The sequence below is a fragment of the Urocampus carinirostris genome, chromosome 11 (assembly GCF_059441175.1).
Source record: "Urocampus carinirostris isolate Australia breed hairy pipefish chromosome 11, RoL_Ucar_1.0, whole genome shotgun sequence".
NCBI lineage: Eukaryota > Metazoa > Chordata > Actinopteri > Syngnathiformes > Syngnathidae > Urocampus > Urocampus carinirostris.
The window spans coordinates 25,178,324-25,205,578 of NC_142359.1; the positions used below are offsets into that span (position 1 = coordinate 25,178,324).

Here is a 27,255-nt window from a genome sequence, read left to right on the forward strand (position 1 = left end):
GTTACGTTGATGACTCTAATGTATTTTCATAATCTTGGAATCGAGTTTTGATTTTGTTAGTCTAATTTGACTGTCGGGCAGAGAGCCGCCCAGCATTTTCTGGGCTGCGTTGATGACTCTCTGTGAGGTTTGTTTTTTTCTCGATTCATCTATAATTTGTTGAATCTATAACTTTAGAAAACAGTTTGGATTTCGTGACATTATTTGGCTGCCGGGCACATAGAAGCCCATAATTTTCCCAGTCATGCTAATCTCCCAACACAATATAGTATGTCGAAACGCTCACCTAAAGATCCGTGCCAGTTTTTTTTTGTGCTTTTATGTATGGATTCCTAGACTAGCTACTTGCTTTTGAGACTCCTCCGTAGCTTAGATTGGGTGCTCGCAAATGAAAGACTGGCCTGTCGTGTGGTGATAAACACACCCACCCAACAGTGGCACTCTGTCCAACACTCACACATCTGAAAAAAAAGCCACATGTAGCTCCACTGTACATGAATGAACCTCCAATATCCTCGCCCATTACCTCCTCCCTGGCTCTCCTCCCTTTTCCCCGATGCTCCCTCCTTCCTTCTCCTTCTTGCTCCTCCTGGCCTCCGTTGTGACAAAATTCAGAGAGCGGCGGCATGGAAGTCCGAGTGTGGGTCGTGTGCGTGCTTTCCTCGTTGGTGCTGCAGTGGACGGCAGCTCAGATTCTAAACAACTACACCAGGTCAGTTTTTTGTTCGAGCATCCCCGGGGCTTGGAGCTCATCTTTTATGGGGTTCCATTTGTGGCAAAATTCTGTCTATGGGCCCAGTGACATGTGATCTGAGCATGCGACGTGACTTACTTGTGTGCTTATGTCAAGTTGGGTTTTATAAGTGCACATGTTCTAAGGCAGGGGTTGGGAATCTTTTTGACCCAGAGAGCCATAATATCAAAATATTTTTTTTTTTCATGAGAGAGCCATACCATATATTTTAAGACAAATTTCAGTGAAGGCGCCGAACCAGACAAAATCACATTTTTAGCACATTTTATTTTAATGTGTGACGCTAGATGATTTGATAAACTTTGTAAAACAAGAATAATGCCACAGCCTGTGTCCCATACCAACAAATAGTGTACAGTATACCACTTTAAATTTGTTTCCATCCTGCAGTTACTTATTTAAGATTGTTGAAGCTTATTTTAACCTCAATTCTTTTTCATAAATAATGATTTCAAAACAAGGTGCAAGCGGAGTTCTTTTGTAAAAAATGTCACAAAATACTGCAAATATGATTACTGTCACATTTCATTTCGATGCTGAAGGGGCTGGCCAGAGAGAGTAAGTACATGCGCTGTGTGCAGAGCTTCGCCCACCACTACCAAATGAAGTTGCTCTGAGTGCTTGGCTGGTGTTTTTGGGCCTGACAGAAAATAGTTGAGAAGCACTGCTGCAAACTGTAGTTGGAACTGTGTCCTATATATATAAGACCAAAGCCTTCAATTCATTGGTATTATGTAGGTTATACACGCACCACACACAACTCTGCACGTATCAGATTTGGAAGGCTATTCAAAACATTTGCATGATCAAAATTTTATTTCTGGGCCATATGATCTCAAGAAAAGGACCATATCTGTCTCACGAGCCATATGTTCCCGAACCCTGTTCTGTCAGAACCAGAACAGATGGTAGGCCCAAACGCGTAACGTTTCACACAAATGTTTATTGGGATATCGAGGAAACAAACGGCAGTGATCCGGTGCTCGCTGGACAGGAGGAGCAAGCAGCTCACAGGATCGGAATGTGGAATTGAGTGGATTTGGGAGATCGATGCATGGTCAAATGGGCAAAACGGGTCGATAGCCGGAGCGGGAGATCAAAGCTTGGTCGGTGGTCAAAAACGGGTCGATAGCCGGAGCGGGAGATCAAAGCTTGGTCGGTGGTCAAAAACGGGTCGATAGCCGGGGCGGGAGATCAGAGCGTGGTCGAAAGGGCAAAAACGGGTCAATAGCCGGAGACAAACGGGAAATCAGGAACAGACGAGTGGGATACGAATGAAGACGGGATAGACAGGAGCCAGAGTCAAAGTGCTTACCCTGCGTATGCGGATGTTCGCTGACGGACTGACAAGGAGTGACTGGAGTCCTGAGTTTAAATAGGTGGTGATACAATCAGGCAACGAGCAGCATCTGACGCCTACCGAGCGGGCACAGGTGAGGGCAATGAGTAATCATGACATGTTCTATGGGGTTCTTTTAGTTCACAAATTCTATCCATGTATAAAGCTATGTTCAATTAGTTCTAAAAGTCAATTGTTATGTAGTTTTATGTAGTGTTGTTGCTGTGTGCATATGTCAAGTGTCATTGCTCGTGTCCATGTTAAGGTAAATTGTACATGTGCAGTTTACGTGACATCCACTCCAACAACAACACATGTTTGGCACTAAAAAATGTCATTTCATACATAGAAAGAATCCCCATAGTACATGTGTCACGAACCGAAACAGGAAGCAGAACCAAATCGAGTAACGTTACTCACAGTTTATTGGGGTGAAGAGGAATGAGCGCACACTCGATCCGTGGATCGTTGGTCGAGGAAGTAGATTGATCGCCACGAGGAAGTGGTCCAAATCAAACAACACGGGGCGAGAGCAAAACAGGGGCAAAACAGAGGCAAAAACGGAGATTCACAGAGCTTGGCAAAGCAAGAGCAAAAAAACACAGGCAAAACGGGGATTCACAGGCTTGGCATATCACAACAGAGTTTATCAGGAGTTTTGAAGACGCTTCGACAACTAACGGCTCAGAGGACAGCGTTTAAGTACTCCCAGGGAGCAATCTGTCAACGCGTTTCAGCTGGTGTCCACGGGCGGGGCCAATTGGGCGCCATGGCAACCGTGACAGAACCTGGCGCCAAACGGCGGGGACCAATTGGGCGCCATGACAACATGTGCACATATACAACAGCAGCTGACATGTACACGAGCATCGACACTTGATATATGCACACAGCAAGTCACGTCACAAATTCTGTCAATGTGTAGTTTGACCGTGTCATACAGCTTCTTTGAGAGTTGTAGATCATTGCTATATGCATATGTCAAGTGGCATTGTTCTTATCAACATGGTCTGCCGTTGCATGTATACATGTTTATTATGGGGTTCCATTAGTGCCAAAATTGTGTCTGTGCATAAAATGACGTTCCATAGTGCCACAATTTTGCAGATGTGTAGTTTGATTTCATGCGGCATCTGTTAGTGTTGTAGCTGTGTGCATGTGTAAAATGCATTGTTTATTTGCACAAGTTACGTGACATCTACTTTTCAGAATTCTGCCTATGTATAAAATAACAAACCGTCAGTGTAAAAAAAATGTATTAATTTCCGTGTTAAAGTTAGTTGCCGTTGTATATGTCCACATGTTCCGTGTACTGTAGGGTTCCATTAGTGCCAAGATTCTTCTCATGTATAAATTAACATTTCATAAGTGTTGTTGTTTGTGTAGATGTAACATAACTTGTGCACACTTACAACAAAAGTTCATCCTGTTAATCTGTTAATAAACAACAAAAGGGTTCTGCTGGAAGTGTGAATTTCACTACGGGGATGAATAAAGTATTGTCTGTCTGTCTGTCTGTCTGTCCCTCCGTCCCTCCGTCCCTCCCTCTATCTATCATATTGACACGAGTAACAACACACAACACTAACAGATGCAACATGACACTGTCAAACTACACACCAGCAGAATTTTGGCACTAATGGAATGTAGTTTTATACATCAACAGAATTTGGGCAAAAATAGAATCATGTAATCTTGACCATTTTTTCATAGTAATGGCTTTCATTGTGATGCTTCTCCACATCAATTCATCGATAGGCTTGAACAAAAAAAAAAAAAGTTTTCTGTTCTGAATTGAACCTCAGTGTGGAAATATTCTGTCCAAGACTGGGGAATTTTCAAGAGTAGGCTTGATTTTCAATTCAACAAGTTTGCAGTTTACCCTTAAACACTTATGACAAGAACACACCAATAATTGAGTTTTACTTGCAAGGAGAACATGGGGGGACCCTGCAGAACTAATAGTGACATTCTGGCTAGAAGGACCAATTGTTAAGTTTATACTTTAACAGAGACTTAAAGAAAAGAGAGAAGACACCAGTAGTGAATTTCAAGATTTGAAGGGGAACAGAGGAAGACTCTTCACTTTTATACTGACACATATAAGGTCATTGGTTCAAATCCGGCTCAAAGGACGAACTGTTTATCGTTCAACAGACACTTAAAATAAGAAGACAACAGGAATTGATTTTGAAACTTGCAAAAACAACAGGGGGAGAACCTACACAAATATCCGGCCTGTTCTGAAGGTCCACCCCTGAGTCTTTTCTTTTTCTTCTGAATTTCTAAGGTTACATGAAGAACACAACCCTAAAGGGTGGGGAAACCAAGGAGCTTGGTTGGGTGGAGACCAACAAAATGATGCAAACAGTGACCACTAATAGAACACAATTTATTAGAGTTATAATTATCCATGTGTCAAAGTTTTATTTTTCAACATTTCATGATTTCTAAACTGTCTGGTTTCATTTCCCTAAAACTCTTTCTTTCATTGCGAACCTTTATGAATTAAGACCGACTGTAAGAACTCCATTATTAATATTCAGTATCAATGATCTTCACGATGATTTTTTTATCCGTTTTTTTCTTGCCTGCCACTTATGATTTCAGGTCGAGGTCTCCTTCCTGCTGGCGTTTACCTTAAAGTTGCTCCAGTTTGTGACAAAAATGCCTGTGGCTTTTGAGGGAGGGGTTACACTAGCTAAATGCTGCTTTGCAGTTACGCAGCGCACACCAAACACACACACACAAAAAAAAGGCCCAGCAAAGGAAGTCTCAGTTCTCAACTTAGTCGTGATATCAAATCCCATCCAAATTGATTTTTATAGCACAATTGCAGCCTGGAATGCCAAATACACATAAAATACAAAATACATTATTTCAATAAGTAAATACTGTAAATAAATAAATAAAATGATGGTGAGGGTTAATTTCACATGTGACAGCTGTAAATCCAAATGGAAGAGAAAACTATGGAGCAGCCCTCAAAGTTTTATGTCAAATGAGCTACAAGAATTTTGGTGCCCTGTACTGATCATTGTAGACTTTTTTTGTCTGACTCAAACAAATGTTAGGGGACAGCCCACAAAAAGGGGCCACCCTTATCATTGTGTCATTTCCTCAAAAATTCTGGACCATCGCGTGCCACTTTTCTCAGCATTTTTAGTCCAGTATTTTTGGGTTGTTCGTCATCCTTTTGGGGTCGTTTTTTGGGGGTATTTTTTATTGTTTTGTCAGTTTTAGGTCGCTTTCTGTCATTTGGAGACTTTTTTTGTAATTTTCATCTTTTTGCCCTTTTTGAGGTTGTTTTTTGGTCAATTTTTAAGTTTTTTTGTTGATTTTTATCGCTTTTTTTAAGGTCAATTTTTTGCTTGTTTTGGGTCATTTTTCATCCTTTTTGGGTAATTTTTTGGGTAATTCTTTAGTTATTTTTTGTTGCGTTTAGGTCACTTATTTCATTTGAGACTTTTTTTTGTCGTTTTCAATTTTTGCCCTTTCAGGGGTTGTTTTTGGTCAAATTCCTGGTATCTCCTGTTTTTGCTGATTTTTATCGCTTTTTGTGTTTAAGGGTGATGTCCTTTTAGATCATTTTTTGCTCGTTTTGGGGCATTTTTATCCTTTTTGGGTAATTTTTTGGGTAATTTTTTTTGTTACGTTTTGGTCTCTTTTTTCATTTGAGACATTTTTTTGTCGTTTTCATTTTTTGCCCTTTGTCGGGGTTGTTTTTGGCAAAATTTTTGGTGTCTCGTGTTTCAGTTGATTTTTAACGCTTTTTGTGTTTAAGGGATATGTTGTTTTTGGTTCGTTTTTTGCCCGTTTTGGGTCAATTTTGGGCGTTTTTGTGTTATTCTTACAATTTTGGGGGGGGGGGCTGGGTTAATATTTGGCTTTCTTTTGTAACTCATTTTTTTGTTGTCGTTTTGGGGTGATTTTTTTTGGGGGTCATTTTTCTGTTTGTTGATTTTTGTGTTGTTTTTGAGTTGTGTTTTAAAATGTATCTTAGGTTGTTTTTGACTGTTTTTTTTTGGGAGTGGGTTCTTTTTTTTAAGTTTTGGGTCATCTTTTTTCTGGGTCTTTTTTCGGTCTTCATTGATGCCCACTGTGTGATTCTTTGTGCCCCCACCAGGCCAATCTTCAAATGCGGGGGACATCTGGCCGTGGATTCGGGCATCGTGGCCAGTGAGGGTTTCCCCAGTCCTTACAAAGCCAACAGTAAATGCACCTGGTACATCACAGTGAGTCACAAATCGTTTTCCTTTTTTACTTGTATCTTGCCATAAGGGCAAATATTCAAGATCACCATGACCTTTTTCCAGTGTCAACCTGATTTGTGAGGTTTGGTTTTGATTCTGACAGCCTTATTGTTGTTTTTGACCATTTGTTTGCTGGTTCTGCCCATGGTCTATGCCCACTTGCAAGTCGCAATGCGGAATTTGAAAACTTAAGGCTGCAATTAGACTCGACCCAGGAGATGGTTTAATAGTATTTTTGTGCAATTTCCAGAGTAAAATAATCTGTAGTATTTTCCGTCGTAATAGTTCTGCAGAAGTATTTTTGTAGTAATTCTGTCGTAATATTTATCTCATCTCATCAGCTGTACCGCTTATCCTTATTAGGGTCGGGGAGCCCATCACAGCCATTTCCGGGCAGTGGGCAGGGGACACTCTGAACTGGTTGCCAGCCAATCGCAGGGCACACGGGGACAGACAACTCACTCGCTCAGTCACACCTAGGGACAATTTGGACCGGCCAATTCACCTGAAATGCATGTCTTTGGAATGTGGGAGGAAACCCACGCAAGCACGGGGAAAACATACAAACTCCGCACAGTAAGGCCGGTAGCTGGTGGATTTGAACCCACGCAGGAAGTTCCCACGACCTCAGAACTGTGCCGCACATGCACTAACCACTGCGCCGCCGTGCTGCCCCGTAATATTTATATGGCAGTATTTTTGTACCATAGTATTTCGGTACTTTCATTTTTTTTTTTTATTGTTTTTTTTTTGTCTATTAAAGGATGCCGTTATCAGTCCTGGAAAGTCTGAGCTTTTTCATTAGGTATTTCTGTGGATTTATTTTTATTGTTAAATTTTCTATTTAGTTTTATTTTATTTATATTATGAGATTGTTAACAGTCTGATAATGGAAAAATATCTAAATAAATTTAAATAATTGCTTGAATTTCATATATTTAATGTTATGGGAAAAGCTGAGCTTTTTCTTTTTGTATTTTTGTGCATTTATTTTTAGTGTTGATTTTCTTTGTCTATTGTTTATTTTATTTATATCGTTATGTGATTGTTATTGATCCGATAACAATATCAGATCCATCATCTGCACCGCTTATCCTCAGTGGTGTCGCGGGGATGCTGGAGCCCATCCCAGCTATCTTCAGGCAGTGGGCACACAGAGACAGACAACTCACTCGCTCATTCACACCCAAGAACAATTTGGACCGACCAATTAACCCAACATGCATGTTTTTGGAATGTGGGAGGAAACCGGAGTGCGCGGAGGAAACCCACGCAAGCACGGGGAGAACATGTAAACTCCTCAGAACGGTGCCGCACGCACGTTAACCACTGCGCTGCCATGCTGTCCTGATAACAATATGCATTTTTATTTATAAATTGATATCATAGTTTGTAGTAGTCTGTGGTCTGTGCAGACCTTTGAGACTTGTTGTGATTAAGGGCTATACCAATAAACATGACTTGACTTTGTTGAATATTTTGTTATTAAACATGATTTGTTTGTAAGAAGCTTGCTTTTTCCTCCATCCTAAGTTTGGGTCAGCTGCACCACCCAAATATTCATAACGTTGGTTTGAAAAGCTTTTTGTGTACAACTGAGACTGCAAGCTTTTGCGAACAGCGAGACAGAGGCAGAAAAGGGGCAAGGTGACTGTTTAGCTAATAAAAATCCGGAACACGATGCATGATGAAAAGTCAGGGAACCAAGAAAGAAAACCGTGAAATAGCAAAGGATAACTGTATTCCAAATGCATTCAAACAGAGCATGTTTACAGTTCCTTGGCCCTCCAAGATTTTTTTGGACATACTGTATTGCAACATTCCGGGCTTCAAACTTATAGATCAACTCAAACATATCGTCCACAAATAAACAACATGTGACACAATTGTGAAAAGAAACCAAATTTATTCAACATCTTATATTTTAGTAACAAATTTAAAAAAAATAGACATTTTGGTTGCTATACATTGTGTACATCTTGAAGCAGAAATATTTGCTCAATCTTCTTGACAAATCAGCTCAAGGTCCTCAAGGTTTGACAGTGGTAGTTTATGCACAGCATTTTTCAGATCTTTCCACAAATGTTCTATAGCAGGGGTCTGGAACCTTTTTGACTCAAAGAGCCATAAAAGCAAAATATATTAATTTTATTTTGGGAAAGAGCCACAACATAAATTATGAGACAAATTTACTAAATTGCCAAACCCGTGCCCCAGACAAAAGCTTAGTCTTCAGCCCATTTATTTTTGATGATTTGATAGAAATTACGAAAAGAGAATAATGCCAGTGCCCGTGTCCCAAAATCAACAAACATACCACTTTAAACTTGTCTCTTTCTTGCAATTACTCAAGATGCGTTAAGCTCATTTTGACCCTTTTTTTCATATATATTGGTTTCAAAACCAGATGCAAGCAGCACGTCACAACATTCTGCAAACGGGGAGCCTGATGTGCTTACCTTTGGCGCAGACGGTGTAGGGCGAGAGATGGGAGGGTGTGCTTGCACTTTCTGCACCGCTCCACCCATCCCTCCCACTCACCCAATCAAATAGCTTTAAATTCTCTTCCGGTGTTTTGGCGTATTTACAGTTTTTTCTATGGATTTCATCATGAGGTATCTGAACACTGAACACAGATTATATAGTGAGCGTTTATATAAAGGATTCTTTAGCTTTGTACAGCTAAAACAAGTGTTTTTGTTTTTTTGGTGTGACACCTTGACTGTAAATTGTAGTGAAAAACGTGCCCTAAATATTCTGCGAAGTAATGCTTTGTAAATCAGCTTTGGTTTGGCTTTGCGTGTATCTGAACAGGATTAATAGCTCAAGTTTTGAACAAGATTGGAGAAAACTTGCATGCAATCAAATTTGTCTCTGAGCCACAGGTACTCATAGAAAGAGCCATATATGGCTCGCGAGCCATAAGTTCCCGACCCCTGCTCTATAGGATGGACATTTTCCATTTTAGATTTTTCTTTATGTTTAGGGACGTTGTCCTGTTGGATGGTGAACCTGCACCCAATTCTTGGGTTTCTTGCAGACGACAACAAACTTTCTGCCAGAATGGCCTGTATATGGCTTCATACATCTTCCCATCAACTCTGATCTTCTTAATGCTGTCTGTTCCCCGCTGTCCCCTTTCACAGACCTCGTATCCCGTCAATTAACAGCTGCATTGAAACAGGGCCTTTAATCACTTTGTCATTGTTAGTTATTTAGGTAGACATATGATCATTCAGAAGTCATTAGGGAACCTCTGGAGTTTGTCGCCAGAGTTTAGAGAACAGGGGGACTATATGTTTGTAACACCTACTTTTCATTTTTTTCCGTTTATGACATAAAATGTTTAAATCATTTAATTCAACTTTACAACTGTGTCTCACATGTTAATATTTTCTGTTTTTAGCTTTAAGTTTAAATTCTGAAATGTGGTAATGTGACAAAGTTGTTGCGGGCACAAAAAACCTTTGCTAGGAAATGAACAATAAAAATAATAAACTATAAGTGGTAGTTATTGTCAAGGTTAAAACTTGAGATAGTGGTAAAAAGAAGAAAAGAACACACTCTAAGTCGGAAATTTAGGTTTTTGATAGCCCCTTCCATCGGCGGTGCGTGCTTCCAGGATCGGCTCAAGGAGGAACACACGCTCCTCCTCTTTCAGAAGGCTCAATTATTGGAAAACACAAGAAGTAAACTACACATCTGATTGGTTTATATGAACACAGGGAATGAATCTGATTGGTTTAGACAGGAATCACATATTTAAATGCAGTGTATAATGTTAGTCGCTAGATGACCTGCGAGCAATGTTCCTTTAATTTTCCACGGGTCTGAGCGTTCACACAAAGTCAGTGAGCAACGCTTGAAACAACAGTGAGCAACCATAATCCCAAGTGTGACAAGATAATTAATTATCAAACATGTCCAAAACTTGACATCAAGTTACATTTTGCGGAGTTTCCGGCAATGCAAAATTATTTTTCTCTTTTGAATGAATTGACTCATGTACTATTGCAAAGGTTGTACGGCCTACAAACGTCGTTTGTTCTTACAATTCTTTCACAAGATATCCATTTCTTTTTATTTCCTGGTATATTTTGTCACATAATATTAACATTTTTGGGGGCTTATTTAGTCGGTTGTAAGATACAGAACTGTACTTAATCACATTTTTTAGTGAAAGTACAATATTGGCAACAAGATTAACTTGATATAATTGGAAATTATTTGAATGCAACACAAACTTTTTCTTCTTTTTTCCGTGTTTTTTTTCTACTTTTTTAAAAATTCCTTTAAAAAAAATCTCATTGTGTTTATTTTTTCCGCGATGTTACTTTTTTCTTTTTGTTCTCTATTTACTTTTTTCCTACATTTCTTTCTTTTATTTTTTCTGGCCTTTTTCTAATTTTTTTCTTCTTTTTTCTCTTCCTTTTGTTGCTTTTTTTCTCAGCTTTTCACTACTTTTTCATTTTGGTATTTGTTTCTTTTTTGTTCTATTCCCCCAATCCTTTAAGTCATTTTGTGCATAATTTTACATAATATTTGGTCATGCTGGGATTAAAGAAGCAAAAACAACCCGAAGAGCCGTTAAGGACCCGAAAAAGACGATTCCTTTTAGTGAGCCGAGCCGAGGAAGCCGGTTTTCGACAAACTCTACTGACTTTACTTTTCAACTTCGTTCGACATTGACTTCAAAATACCGCATTTAGGACACAACGTCAGGGGAACCCGTGTATTTTTACCTTCATGCACTGTAACTTTGACTTAAGTCGCTTTTTAATTAGTAATTTTGAGCCCTCATTTTTGTGCGCTGGCTAGATTATCTTGTGCGCCGAGAATGTGCGCGCAGTGCGCAATTGCGCACACGCGCAGTTTAGAGGGAACACTGCCTGCGAGTATGATAAATTAGTAATAAGGGTAGTGAAACTTTATAAACACAATACGTCTGTGTAATGTCGCTCTCAAGCAGACTTTGAATGTGGAAGTCAAGGCCATCTTGATTAACCAGCTAATAGGCCACAAAGAAAGGAATAAGGAGTAGAGCATTTGTGAGGAGTTTTGGACACCACTGTAGTTCATTGTTTGATAACAGATAGGAGTCGCCTGAGAAGCTTTACAGTGGCTTTCAGGTTGTAACTTTTTAATTAGAGACAAATTATTTTGGCGCTTCGGAACTTATTCTCTTAATCTTGTAGGCGCTCACCCCTGACAACAACTCGAAATACACATATTGAGTATAAATGTATAAAGATCACAAAAGTATGATTATATATTGCATATAATATTATATAATATAGTATTAAAGACACATTTAGATCATAAACCTCTGAAAGTTATGTGCAAAAGATTCTACAACAAAATCATACGTATAGAACAAGTCGAACTACCAACTGCAGTCATTTGAAAATGCCAACAATGTTATGACTACAATTACTATATTAAGAGATTGCTGTTCTTTGAAGGTTCCGGAAGGTCACGTGGTGATGCTTTCTTTCCGCCTCTTCGACATGGAGGCGGAGCCCACCTGCCGCTACGACTACCTGGACGTCTACAACGGTCACACGCGATTGGTGCAGAAACTGGGCCGCTTCTGTGGCACCTTCCGGCCAGGAGCAGTCATCTCCACCTCCAACACCATGATGCTGGACATGGTCTCGGACGAGGCCACAGGGGGGAGGGGGTTCCTGGCCTACTTCCGGGCCGGCAAGCCGCATGTGGAAGGTGCGGTGGCCAATTAGAATATATTTTACACCAGTGTTTCTTCGTTTTTTTTTGAGTCATTTGGTTTGATTAGATCTACCAAGTACTAATATCGTTCAAAACCACTTTTGGAAATAAAACACATCTGAGATAACAGAGAAGCTGATATTGAATAAATGAATAAATCAAAAAGTGAAATTATTTTAACCAAATAGAAGAAGTTATAAATGACCAATATTATAAAGACGTTATAATTAAATAAATCATACAATCATGACTAAATGTATGCAGTGACATATTTACACATTGCAAAAATATGCATTTGGGTAATCCCTTTGCTTGTAACCCTCATCTAGATTATTTTTATGCCCCAAAGCACTCTCGAACTTGTAGTAAAGAGACCAAAGATATGCACAAACTCAGGATTACTAACTAAAAAAAGCCTCATGAGTATTGGCTGATTTCTTTGGAACATTTGCGTTTTATTTTCTGCCCCCACGGCAAAAATGCTACAGCTGACTCCTCCCATATATAATGTAAGTCCATGAATTTGGCTAGCTACGTATGACTACATCTTGTAAACACACAGGGTTGGGTAGGGTTACTTTAACTTGATTACTTTCAATTACTTTTGGATTACTCCAATACCAAATATACTAATAAAAGACAAAAGAAACTAAATATGAATAAAATTATGACTCACAACACGTGGTAAGCTTTCTCTCCTGGCTTTGATCTCTTTGATCTCCGGCAAAACTAACATAAAACGCGACAGAAACAAAATGAAAATAAATCCAAACAGCTTGCGAACATCATTTTAGCCATTCCATGTATTCTGTTACTCCCCAAGCCTGCACAAAATTTAGTTATTTTATTCATATTTAGTTTCTTTTGTCTTTTATTAGCATATTTGGTATTGGAGTAATCCAAAAGTAATTGAAAGTAATCAAGTTAAAGTAACCCTACCCAACCCTGTAAACACAAAAGACGCAACAATGGAGCTCACTTTAGGAGGAAGCCAGTACGGAATTCTGTGACGAATATGAATGAAATCCTCCCTCTTTTGACGTAAAGAGTTAAATGCGGAACCGACGGATATTTGCATTACGAACTTGCTCCCTTGTAATCGGAATATTTGCAGATGTCATGTGTACGGGTTTTTTTCTTTGTCTCTAGGCATGTAAACAATTCATTGGGATCCAGAAATCTAATATTCCCTTTCCAATCGGATAATTGCCTGCATGTAAACGTAGTCATAGTCACACTTTTTCATTGAAAACAATGTTAAAAAATATCGTAAGGAGAATGAAAAGCAATATACCAGCAACTGCTGGATAAGGCCATACATTAAAAAAGGCAAATTGCAAATGTTTTGAGGGAAAGGCCTTAAGTGGATATAAAAGACCAATGGCGAATTTATTCATCAATTTGTTGTATCTGACTGACTAATAATTTGTTTTTGTCCGTAGAGAATCAATTCTGCGGTGGGCGGTTGACCAAAGCTCAGGGATCTGTCCAGACGCCTAACTGGCCCAATTCCAACTACCCAGCAGGCATCAGCTGCTCCTGGTACATCTCGGTCGAGCCCAGCAATGTGAGCGGACTGACGCCGAAAGCCTTTAGATTCGTTCATAGTATAATAGACATTCAAAATAAGGAGATAAGACATCAATTAATTTTTGAGGTGGCAAGAAGGACAGGACAAGACTGTACGATAAAATCCAGCCAGTTCTAACGGTACCCCCAGGCCCTTTCTTCTTATTAAGAATACCCTAGGTCACATAAAGTAGACCACCTTTAAAGGTTGGATACATTAAAGAACAGCAGCATGATTGTGAAAGAGTGACAATGATACAAACACTGCGCAAATGTTCAATAATTGTCAAAATAAAGAACAACAGTGCGCCATAACTGTCACAATAACCCAACCCTGGCACTAGAAGCCATCTTCTTTGCAGGTGTTTAATTGTCAAAACAGATCAACATCCTTCATTGTGAGCAAGCAGAACAAAAACAAATGTAACACTGATTTCGAATAAACATTTGTAGTTATTCTCATCCTTCCCCTCCTTTAGAAATTAACCAACCAGGAATTCTAAGCATTCTTCATTGCAAGTGTTTAATGACTAAAAATAGAAGCATTCTTTGTTGATAAGCATTCTTCATTGCAAGTGTTCAATAAATCCAGAGTTTGATTATTGTAAATAGATGCATGCTTCATTCCGACCATCTGATGACTAAAAATAAGAGCATTGTTTGTTTAAATAGCATTCATAATCTCAAGTGTTTAATAAGGTCAGCGTTTAATCATAAAAGTAGACACATTTCCCATTGCAAGTGTTTAAGCATACTTCAGGGCGGCACGGTACCTGATTTGTTAGCACTTCTGCAGCACAGTTCTGAGGTTATGGGTTAAAACCCACCTACCAGCCTTCCTATGCAGAGTATGCATGTTCTCCCTGTGCTTGTGTGGGTTTCCTCTCACATTCCAAAAAATGGCATGTAAGTTTAATTGACCGGTCCAAATTGTCCCTAGGTGTGAATGAGTGAGCGAATTGTCTGTCCCTGTGTGTCCTGTTCAGGGTGTACCCTGTCCACTTATTTTTTAATAAGCATTCTTCATTACAAGTGTTTCAAAAATAAAAATAGAAGCAATCTTTGTTTAAGTAGTCATTGCGAGTGTTCAATAACTGCAAAAATTAATTACTAAAATTAGCATGATTAATTATTGCAACCGTTTAATAACATGAAAGAGAAGCATCCTTAATTTTTGTTTAAAGTTACCACAGGACCCACAGTCAAAAGAACTTCAATCAAGGTTTTCATTCAGTTGATTCACCATACTTTATTTTACAATGGAAAAAGGTGGGATGTTGAGTATGTTTAGAATGAAGTCTGACTTGGGACTATGCAGTCTGCTTTAATATTGAGTTATTTGGAAGGGCTGCACGATGAGGCAGGAACATAGCTGCAAAAAAAAGGGGCCAGGTTCTTCTTCCAATGAAAGAGTTCCTTATGAATGCCGATTGATTGAAGAATTAAAAAGCGAGGCCGAGAGCAAACGGTAAATACCGCCCTCTGTATTGCAGGAGTGGGATCAGGAAAAGAAACATGGCCTGGCAGCCCACCTTATTTGTTTTATGTCTCAGTTGATGTTGGCCTGCTGCCGTTTCCCCACCAGGTGATTGAGATCAAGTTTGAGAAGCTGGACCTAGAACCGGACACGTACTGCCGCTATGACTACGTGGCTCTGTTTAACGGGGGCGAAAGAGACGACTCCAGGAGAATTGGGAAGTTCTGTGGTGACAGGGTACCAGGGTGAGTATAAACCAACCCCTAAGAAATAAAGAAACAAAATGTTTACGTTTGTTTTGTACTGTTTTCCATGTCTCCTCCAGGAATATTGTAACTAATGGAAACCAGCTGCTTGTCCAGTTTGTCTCGGATCTCAGTGTGACTGCAGATGGTTTCATGGCCCACTATAACAGCGTGCCCCGCGGGTCTCGGTCCCCCACCGCAGGAGGAGACTTTATCCATCGGTCCGAGATCACAACCACCACGCAAAAACCCACCATGAAGCCGAAAAAGCCTCTAAAAACAACTCCTAAGCCTGTCAAAACCACTCCCAAACCTACCAAAACCACAACAAAACCAACTAAAACCACAACAAAAACCACAAAAACCACCAACCCTACCAAAACCACCCCGAAACCCACTAAAACCACCACCAAGCCCGCCAAAACCACACCCAAACCAACTAAAACCACAACCAAGCCAGCCAAAACAACACCCAAACCCAAGCCCAAGCCTAAACCCACCCCCAAACCAGCAAAAACACCAGTTATCAAGATCCCAATGAAGCCTCCTCCACGCAAACCAACACTCAAGCCCAAAACTCTCAAACCCACCCCCAAGATCCCCGTCAAAAAGCCAACACCCAAAACCAAACCCAAAGTCGTCAAAGTGGACAAACCTACGCGCAAACCTGCACTCAAGACCAAACCAACTCCCAAAGCTGCTGTCAAGCCCGTCAAACCCATCCCTAAAAGTAAAGTAATCGTCAAACCTACGCCCAAACCCAAAGCTACGGCCAAACCCAGCCTGACAAAGAAGCCAGCCGTGATCAAGAAACGTGAGTTGACACATCGCCTCCGTGGGCGCTTTTCTTGACCGCTGCTTATTCATTTTGTTTTATACATGCCAAAGCGTTGCTGCCCAGCACCTCGTGCACACCAGTCTGCAAAAAACAGGGAACTTTGCAGTCCAATTTCTGTCCCAGTGACTTTGGTAAGCTGGCCGGCGACAGACCTCTCAACTTCTGCAGTCCTAACACACGCTTCCCCCCTTTTTAGTTCTCACCGGAAGGGTTATGGACATTATCCCTGGTCCGAAAGATTCCGTGACAGTGGAAGTTTCCCTCATTAAGGCCTACAAGGCTGGAAAACTGAAGATCGCCAAAACCGGACCGGCTGCAACTGTCAAACTGACGTCTACTTGCAAGAGGTGCCCGGCCCTGACCAAAGGTAGCTAAACCTTTTTTGTTTCGGGAAAATGACTGCTCTTGCTTAGTGACTAGGATGGAATATGTGTAAACGCTCGTTTAAACGCCGGTTGAGCAGCATCTTGGTACAGCGTCTGTACCGTTTTATTGTGGTGAAGGAGCTGAGCCAAAAGGCCAAGCTCTCTATTTACCAATCCATCTATGTGGTCACTAACTCTCGGTCGTAACCACAAAAACAAGATACCAGACCCTTGTGAGGAATCAATTGAAGTGGCTTGGGCATCTAGTAGGGATACAACAGGAGGTGTTCCGGGCATTTCCAACTTGCAGGACGTCCCTAGGATGACCTAAAACGTGCTGGAGAGACTAATTCTCAAGTATGGCATGGGAATGCCTTATAACCTGACTAGGGTTAGGGTGGTCGGGGTTTTCCATGTACGATAATCCCTTGTTTATCATGGTTGATGGGGACCAGAACCCCCCCCCATGAAATACATAAATCCGAGAGGTAATCCCTTCCGCCATCTTTAACATGCGCTCTTCCGCCCCCGCTTGCAGCAATAATTGACCTGGGATAATGGCCCATAGCCACAAAGGTGCTGTTCATTTTTGGCAGAAACTATGAAAGAAAAAAGCTGCAACCCATGACACAAATTTACCATGTTGGCCCTAGCTTTCAGCAATTGGTTTGCAACACTTCATAGTCATTTTCTCAAAGTGTGGATGCTATACCACTGAGCGCACAATCTGCCAATGAAAGTGCAGCTGCCACTAATGGAGTGGAGGTGCAATCGCACTTAATTCGAGGACAGTAAAAAAAAAGTTCCCAAGGTCAAACGCACCTGTTCCCAGCCAGGTAGCCCGTCCCACTATTTGAGAACCATTGTCCTAAACAGTTTATTAGTGGATAGGCGTTAACTTAAAATGTGTCTCTCTCAACAAGAGAAAACAAAGCGTTTCTGGATTTAGCGCTTTCATCATGTCACCAAAATGAAAGTTCCTGCTTGCACCCCTATAAAAATGACAGTTTATAGGTCTAAAGAAATAATACAAAAATACTACAATGGAATGAACATGAAAATACTACAGAAATACTAAGACAATACTATGTCAACACTTCAAAAATACCACTGTGGAAATATTACAAAAATACTACTAAATAATGTTACTATGGAAATACTTCCAAAAATAGCACAATGGAAATATTAAACTCCAAAAATACTACTACAGAAACTACAACAGGAATACTAATAAATAAAGCTACGGAAATATTCCAAAAATACTAAACAAATACTATAAGAATACTGCAATGATAATATAATACAAGCACTACAGAAATACTAAAACAATACTACTATAGAATACTTGGGTACTGGATATGAGGTCACAAAAATTCAGAGGAGAAACGTTGATTTTAAAAATCACCAAAAATAAAATCACGATATATAATTATTATTTTTATGTTAGAGGGCCTGCAGAACTTATTGTGAAGTTGTGTTTTAGCCCAGCAGAAAGGGTCTTGCAGGCCCCCAAGGCCCACCACTGCCAAAAAGAAGACCATTATCACTACATGGTACTCCACAAGCCCATTTATTCACCAAAGTAACTAATCTTGAGTACCACCACCCACAATCTACGTTTCTCAAGTTGTATTCTCTTCCCCGCTTCCGAAACGATTTGCTCAATCTTTGGTGTTGTCCGTTACAAAAGCAAATCGATTAAACCCACAAACCTCTAATCCATTTTCGAATTTGTCCCCAGGGCAAAACTACGTCCTGATGGGACAAATGGACCCTCAGGGCAAGGGTCTCTTGACCCCGTCCAGCTTCTCCCTGCAGTACAAGCCGATGCACGCCAAAGCCCTCGCCGCCTTGTCAGGAAAGGCATGTTGACGTCACAGCGAGCTCAGCCAATCACGGCACAGGAAGGTCAAAAGTAGATAAACACACGTGATAAACATACATTTATTATAACACGTTTTATTGTCATACTTTTCACAAAAACGTAAACCACAAGGGTATTGTTAAAAAGGAATGTAAATTATGTTTTTCAAATTCAATGATGTGATGCTGCTGCTTTGGATTTAAATTCAGATTTTATAAACTTACATTGTGTGTGTCTTTTGTTATGGAAAATGTCATACTTGGAGATTCTTGATGTTGTTCTTTGATCCAGTAAAAAGGTTTCAGAACAGGGGTGTCAAACATAGGGCAGGCGGACCAGATAGAGCCTGAAGCCAATCCGCCCGAGACAAGGAAAAAAATCGATTTTTAATTTGTCAATTTAAGGCTGAAAAATTGTTCACAGCGTCAATTCCCAGGCTTTCTAGTGCAATACACAACTTTTTGTTCGTTTCGACACTTTTTCATATTATTGAGTACTTTTTATAAATACTGACCTACCCTTTTTGTACTATTTCATAGTTTTTAGGTTTTTAATCGAGTATTTATTTGCAAGAGAACACTTTTTTCTTTGGATTTTTTAAAACATAGATGACAAAATGTTGGTACTCTAAAAAGGGCATATTTTTTTTTCATATCTTTCATTTTTTTCAAATGTGTAGTTATTGAAAAAAAAACTTAAGCATTTTTATTATATTATTAAATTGAAGCAGATATTTCCCGGATGATAAGCCGCAAATTGGCCAAAATTTGACAGTGCGCCTTAAAATCTGGATAAAATGTTGGATACAATTGGAAATGCTTATTTACAATTAAAATGTACTGCATACGGTAACCGCTTTTCAGGAATATATATAGTAGTCTTAAAACGCCCTCCTATGGTTAACATGGTAATTGTTTGTTGCTAAAATTAATTTCAGAGGTGAAACCAGATGTTAATTTAGGTTCTAAAGGCAACCCTAGTTCTGACTGTAGTTTGAATTCCATAAGCCTTATAGTGCAGTGTGCCTTATATATGAAAAATATATCACAAAAGACTATTTTTGACGGTGCTCCATATTATCTAGCGTGCATGGTTGTGCCGAAAATACAGTACTTAAAAACTGGCATGAAAATTACTATTCTTTCATTCCCAGTGTTTCAAAAATAATTTTATGAAAATAATAATTTATAAAAATATAACAAGTACATGTATATACATGTATATTTATTATGTATTCATAAATAAATATGAGAAAACATTGGATAGACTCTATCTAATTAAATTATATTTTTTTCTGGCTTGGCGCCACTGCCATTTTTTTTAACCCAGTGCAGCCTGCCAATAAAAAAGTTAAACACTGTTTTTCCATTATTAATACCATTTTGTTTCGATTGCGATCGGTGCAAACAGAACAAAGTTCGGCAAAACCGCTCTGCAGATCTGCTGCGAGTCCCGCCCCCCGTCTTCCTAGATGTAGTCATCGGGGTCGGCTTGGCCGCACATGTAGAGGCACACCAGGACCAGAAACCCAACTACCAGGACCAGTCCTACCACTATGTAGACCAACGTGGTGGTCCAGAAGGCAAACAGGTAGAGCGCTTTGTCGCAGTAGGGCTTCGTGATGTTCTTGTGGTAGTTGGGCTTGTAGATTGAGTAGATCCACACGTTACCTGGAGATGCATTACGATGAACGGCTTTCAAACTTTTGGATGAGGTTGTGGTAGTAAAAATCTTAAAGGGCACATATCTTAAAAGTAAACGGGTCAAAAACGGGACCACCCAACACTCAAGTCAACCTGACCAATTTTTCTGGATAATTTTAAGATTATTCCATCAGGTTGTTGTAATAAAAATGGTTATCTTAATGGACACATATCTTGCATTTTAAAAAGACTTGCGTATAAAGTGGACCCACCCAATATTTGGTTCAATAAAACACGATTTTCAGGGTCATTTTCAGACTATTGGTTCAGGTTGTTGTATTAAGAATGGTTATCTTAAAGGACAAATATCGTGCATTTTAAAAAGACTTGCGTATGAAAATGGAATGACCAAATACTTGGGTCAATATGACCCCTTTTACTGGGCAATTTTCGGACAATTGGATCAGGTTCTTGTATAAAAAAATTGTTATCTAAAAGGACACATATCATGCACTTTAAAAAGACTTGCGAATAAAATAGGACCACCCAACACTTGGGTCAATAAGACGCGGTTTTCTGGGTCATTCTCAGAATATTGGATCAGGTTATTGTATCACAAATGGTTAGCTTAAAGGACACACATATCTTGCACTTTAAAAAGACTTGCGTCAAAAATTGGACCACCCGATTTTTGGGTCAATATGACCCAGTTTTCTGGGTCATTTTCAGACTATTTGATCGGGTTGTTGTATTGAAAATGGCTATCTTGAAGGATAAAGATCTTGCAGTTTAAAAAGACTTGCATATTAAAGGGACTACCCAATACTTGGGTCAATATGACCCTTTTTACTAGGTAATTTTCAGACAATTGGATCAGGTTCTTGGATCAAAAATAGTTATCTTAAAGGTCACATATTTTGCACTTTAAAATACTTGCGTATAAAATGGGACCACCTGATATTTGGGTCCATAAAACCCGGTTTTCTGGGTCATTTTCAGATTATTTTATCGGGTTGTTGTATTAAAAACGGTTATATTAAAGGACACATATCTTGCACTTCAAAAACACTTGCATATAAAAATGGGATGACCCAATACTTGGGTCAAAATGACCCTTTTAACTGGGTCATTTTCAGACAATTGGATCAGGTTCTTGGATTCAAAATTGTTATCTTAAAGGTCACATATCTTGCACTTTAAAAAGACTTGCGTATAAAATGGGACCACCCAATATTTGGGTCCATAAAACCCGGTTTTCTTGATGTATTAAAGAAAATGATAAAGAAAATATATCTGGAACTTTAAAAACAGTTAAGTAAATAAATGGGAAAACATTTTAAACAGTAGTTTGGGTCGTTATAAACCAAACAACCAAGACTTTTTATTATAACATGAACCCATTTGTTTTTTTTTCCCCAAAAAAACTCTTCAAGAATTCTCTTTTCAAAAAAACCCAAACATGAAATCATTTTTGTGGGTGTTGTTTCTGCAAAATAACGTCGGGTCAAACATTTTTGACCCAAAACTGGGCTTTTTTCGGGCCAAATGATTTTAAAGTGCACTCCAAAAATGGGACCACCCAATACTTTGGTCAACATGACCTATTTTTCTGGGTCATTTTACACTATTGAATTCCCAGCTCAACAACGGACCATTCGAGTTAAATATATTCTATTAAACTCACTTTATATTGTTTACTGCTGATTGCAATTTTATTCTATTGTTTACAGTTTATTTTTATTGCAATTTAAGTATAGGATGAATCTGTTGCTGATGAAATGCAATAAATATTACAAAGTTCTACAACACAACTACCTGTCAGTTCTTCTCGATTCAACCGGATAATTCTTTGACATAAAAAAGACTTTTTAAAGTAATAGAGATAGTTACTTTCCCTGGTAACTAGTTACTTTTACTAAAAAGGTAAATGTTCTACATTTATATAGCGCTATTCAAGTCAATGAAAACCTCCCAAAGCGCTTTACAATGTGCTTCACACTTACCCTTTCACACACACACTCAAACACCAATAGCGGCAACAGCTATGCAAGTCAACTACCTGCTATCGGGGGCAATAGGGATTCAGTGTCTTGCCCAAGGACACTTAGAGATATTACTCAGAGAAGCCGGGAATCAAACCTGCGACCTCTTGATCCAAAGACGAGCGCTTTACCTCCTAAACTACTGCCGCCCTAACTCAGTTACTAATTCAGTTACTTTTCTGGGAAAGTAATGAGTAATTATAACTAATTACTATTTTAAAGTAACGTGCCCAACACTGCTCACCGGCAATAAACCAGGCGACGAGAAAGACCACCAACAAGGAGTTCCAACCCAGGCTGACAAGGTGGAGTGGGTTGGGGGGACCGTCTGGGGGCTGCCGGGCACATGGTAGGAAAACCAGCAGCACCAGCAAGATGAAGAACACACCCATCACAATCAGGTAGATGGGGATGAGGTACTCACGGGGGCAGTCGTCCAGGTGCACTGCGCCTGTAGCAGAGTCATTTTTTTCAAAAGTCAGGAAATATTAGGTTTTCCGGTGCCAAGATGGAGTCGCTCACTTACCCATTGCGATCTGAGCGATCGGAATGATACAAAAGATCGCTTTTATGGCCACTGCGGGGGCAAACAGGACAACTTTAGCATCAGGGTGAAAGGGGGACAGTATTTTGGGGCCTCACCTAGCACGGGTGTTGGCGGTCGGGGGACTTTGCGGAGGAGGCGAATCAGGACGGAGTCCGACATGATAAAAATTGAACCTATGGAAGAAAATGGGGGAATGTCGTCACAGTCTAGGGCAAGAGTGGGCAAACTACGGGCCGCGGGCAATATGCGGCCCGTGAGGCTTTTTCATCCAGCCTGCCAAATGAAAATTGTCAAAATGTAATGACAATATATATAGTGCTACTAATAATAAAAGGTTTTTTATACTATGGCCAACTTTGTTCCCAGTGTCCCTTTGTGTGCCTACAAAAAAAATATTAATACAAAAACAGGACAAAATTACAACAAAATTATCAAAAATTGTGCTAAATAACAGGTACCAAATCATTTATTTTGCTTTCTTTCTAAAAAGATAATAAATACTATAGAAACACCCCAAAAATACTATAATACTAAAATGCTACTACATAAATATTACAGATATACTACAACAAAAATACCATCACAGTAATAATATAATACAAAACTAAAACTACGAAAATACTACGATGGAAATAATGCAATAATACTACTCTCTGAATATTATGACAGAAATATTACAAAAATACAACTACAGTAATACTACAAAAATACTAGAAAAATACCACAAAAAAATCTACTATCAAAATACTACAAAAAAATACAACTGTATAAGTACTATAAAAATACTCAAAAAAATGTGGTCTGGTTCTGCCTATGTATGGTTTGACAATATCATGCAACGTTTGTTAGTATTGCGTGTCGTTGCTGTTTGCATATGATAAATTACGTTGTCGATGTAAGCTGTCGTTGTGTATGTGCTCATGTTTGTGGCAAAATTTATAAAATGAAGTAGTGGTAAAATTCTGCTGATGTGGCATCCTTTATTGTTGCATGCCGTTGCATATGTGCATGTGTATCATGTACTATGGCACATGTGTCAAACTTGTGGCCCTCTACATCATTTTAAGTGTGTTTTATAATCAAATCTTACACTTCCTGAATCATAATTTAAATGTGAATGTTGCAAAACAGCCTCAGCCCTCCAGCTAAGGCACACTTCTCTGTCATTAATTTACTAACCCAGCCCCCTTGAGATTTTGTTTTCTACCATGTGGCACTCAAGCTAAGATTAATTTGACAACTCTGTACGACTGGCTTCCATTAGTGCCAAAATTTTGCCTCTGAATAAAGTGAGGTTCCAAAAATTGAGGAAAATTTTGCCTCTAAAGCGACTTATTCATATAAGTGTTGTTGCTAGTGTCAATGTCAGCTGCTGTTGTACATGTATATGTGCTCAAGTAACGTGGTCTATGGGGCTCCAACATTCTGTCGCTGCTTGTGTTGATTTTAACTTTTTGCACATGTTACATAAAAGCTACACAAACAACACATTGCACATCCACATGTAAAAAGGCAGCTGACATCGAAATGAGCAACAACACTTGACGTATGCACCGAAAAACAACACGCAACACTAATGGATGCTGCCTTACATCGTCAAACTACACATTGGCAGAATTTTGGCACTAATGAAACTCCACAGTATGTGTGTACATGCCCAAGGGGCAGTGACATCGACGCAAGCAACGACACTTGACCCTTCTCGAGGTTTCTTCATGTTGAAATTTTTGAGTTTTTCCTTGCCCTCATGTAGGTTTTAGATCAGGGGGTGGTGTAATAATAATCAATTGCAATAATCTGTGGTCTGTGCAGCCCTTTGAGACTCTTTGTGTTTAAGGTCCATACAAATAAACTTGACTTGACTTGAAATATGCACAAAGCAGTAAGGCAAAACACTAACGGATGCCTCATGATATATTTGCACTAATTATCGGCAGAATTTTGGCAATAATGGAACGTAACTTTGTATAAAGACAAAATTTTGCCACAAATGGAACCCCATAGTACACAAGCACATATTCAATGTGATTTACCATATGCACACAGCAATCCCTGTCATATGCGTAAACAAAATTGAATTATCCACATAGACAGTTTTGCCACTAATGGACCACCATTTCATAAAAAAAAATTTTTTTTGCAATTAATGGAACCCAAAAGTACACGTGAACATATACAATGCAGCTGACATTGACACGAGCAACAAAATGTATCATATGCACACAAGTCCTCTCAAACCTGCAGACAATCTTTCATTGGGCACATAAACAGAGACTTGCCATTAATGGACTGTCATTTTGTAAATAGAAAGAATTCTCCCACTAATAGAACGCCATACAAGTGAACGAGTTTAACCAAATTCGAATCCTATTTTTTATTTTGTAAAACATCATTCATTTCAATCAATCCCCGAAAATATTTGCCCGTTTATCCTATCTTTGTTTTTTTAATCTATTTGAAATATTTTATGTTTATTCTGAAGTGTCACAACTAATCTTGTTGTAAAGGGTCACTGCGTTGTTGTCAATGACAATAAAAGCATTTCAACATTGATTTTTTTTTAATGAACTCCAAGTTTAAATTGTCAGCGCTTTGTTTGATTTAGAATAAAAGCTGTTTGGTTTTATGGTCAACAGCATTTAATGCAACGGCATTATCTAGCATTCCAAAAGCAAAAGGAAAAAAACAGGTTTGACTCTTCACGGCACCCAGAAAAAATAAACCCGCGACAGCCTCGCCCTTCGATCTAAAGTTTCCGAACCGAACCGCACCCCAATTAAGCCCAGCCTGCATTCTTCCGCTTTGCCACCCAAAACGAACATTTTATTGCGTCTCAACGTTCACTTTTATGTCCCATTTTCCTTACTTGATGTCTTTCTTCAGCAACTTTCGCTCAGCTCCGATTCCCGACGCTCGTGGGCGGATGTAGGGTGATGACGTCACAGAGAGGTTCACCTGTGTCAGGTGATCTAGGAAGTGTGCTATTGATCTCATTATTTACATGTATTGTCATCAATTCATTAATTACTAATATCATTATCATCATCATTATTATTGACATAATTATCATCACTGTCAATATTATAATGTACATACTGTATTTGTTTGTTCAAATAAAAATATAGTTTTTAAAGGTACACTATGTATTATTTGGCCACTACATTTTACCATATTGTGTCGTGCAACCAGAAACTAGTGCTAAAAAGCATATGGAAGAATACAAACTACGAGACTCAAATCGACCAAACTTCACCATTTTTCTTTACATTTTTTAGCCAAGCCTTTTATAAGCTTTTTGTTTCTCCCTGGTACCCATAGCAGCAAGATAACGGACAAATATGTCAACTCGCTTTAAGCGAAGCTCATGTTATGTCAATTAAATGCAAAATTCTCGAACTATAAGGTATTTTCAAAAAAGGCACATTTATATGATAGTTCCTGTACATTTGCTTGTTATTGAAATCAATGTTAGGTTTGATTTTATTGATTACATTTTGAAGAATGAATGCACTAAACAATACAAACTGTCCCTTCAAATCGTTATTTGATTTTACAATATCATTATTTATTCATTGACTTTTATTTTAATAGAAAAATAAAAAACATTGTTGGCACTTTTTGATATATCTTTGTCTGTTTTTTTTTTTTTGAATAGTGTATTATTACAAAAAAAATCTTAGCTAATGAGAATATGCATAGCTATTTACTTATTTATTTTAGTGATATTTCATTCATTTATGTATTATTAAACTGCTTTTTAAATCTGATCAGTTTTCTGTTGGGGCAGCACGGCGGCGCAGTGGTTAGCGCGTGTGTGGCACAGTTCTGAGCTCATGAGATCGAACATCCTGTGTGGAGTTTGCATGTTCTCCCCGTGCTTGCGTGGGTTTCCTCCGGGCACTCTGGTTTCCTCCCACATTCCAAAAACATGCATGTTAAGTTAATTGGCCGGTCCAAATTGTCCCTAGGTGTGAATGAGCAAGTGGTTGTATGTCTCTTTGTGCCCTGCGACTGGCTGGCAACCGGTTCAGGGTGTCCCCTGTCCACTGCCCGAAGATAGCTGGGATGAGCTGCAGTACCTCGGCGGCCCTACTGAGGATAAGCGGTGCAGATAATGGATGGATGGACAGTTTTCTGTTTTTTTTTTAAATCTAATCTTTAGTTAAGTATGAAAATCTTTGCAATGAATATTTCATTATTTTATGTATTTATTCTATCTAACATTCTTAATTGGTTATTATTTTTCTATAATAAAAGATAATTTTGGAATTTGTTTTGATTATAAAGTTTTTTGTTTCATACATTTAAATTTATTTACTATTTTTTATTTAGTTCATCAAATACTTTTTAAAAATATTGCCAGTTTTTGTCTTTTTAAATTAAAGTATTTATTTACATAGAAAAATTAATTTTAAATGTCTAGTTTATGTATCTTTATATTTTATTGATTTTTAAATTACAAATACTAATCAGAAATGAAAAACAATCTCACTGGCAACAATCCATTTTATCTTACTTGTCTTTATATACATACATAGGCACCGCCAGGCTGTATTTGCCCAAGACACCGGACATTGGTGGTTAAAGAAATC

General features: G+C 38.8%; 2 protein-coding genes across 2 annotated transcripts; one reads left to right on the forward strand and one right to left on the reverse strand.

Annotated features, from left to right (window-relative positions):
* The first annotated feature begins 615 nt into the window (after nt 1-615).
* On the forward strand, nt 616-18,570 carry pcolceb (procollagen C-endopeptidase enhancer b). Its single transcript, XM_088347019.1, has 9 exons — nt 616-712; nt 6,220-6,328; nt 11,809-12,067; nt 13,516-13,640; nt 15,228-15,364; nt 15,445-16,178; nt 16,253-16,333; nt 16,399-16,569; nt 18,309-18,570. The coding sequence occupies exons 1-9, from the start codon at nt 627-629 to the stop codon at nt 18,437-18,439; spliced, it is 1,833 nt and encodes a 610-aa protein (XP_088203145.1). The 5' UTR covers nt 616-626; the 3' UTR covers nt 18,440-18,570.
* Nucleotides 18,498-25,642, reverse strand: LOC148356895 (transmembrane protein 272-like). The gene is made up of 5 exons (XM_088347021.1): nt 25,530-25,642; nt 22,759-22,836; nt 22,643-22,693; nt 22,361-22,567; nt 18,498-20,101 (listed from the first exon to the last, which is right to left on the reverse strand). The coding sequence occupies exons 2-5, from the start codon at nt 22,820-22,822 to the stop codon at nt 19,899-19,901; spliced, it is 525 nt and encodes a 174-aa protein (XP_088203147.1). The 5' UTR covers nt 22,823-22,836; nt 25,530-25,642; the 3' UTR covers nt 18,498-19,898.
* Between the last annotated feature and the right edge of the window lie 1,613 nt (nt 25,643-27,255).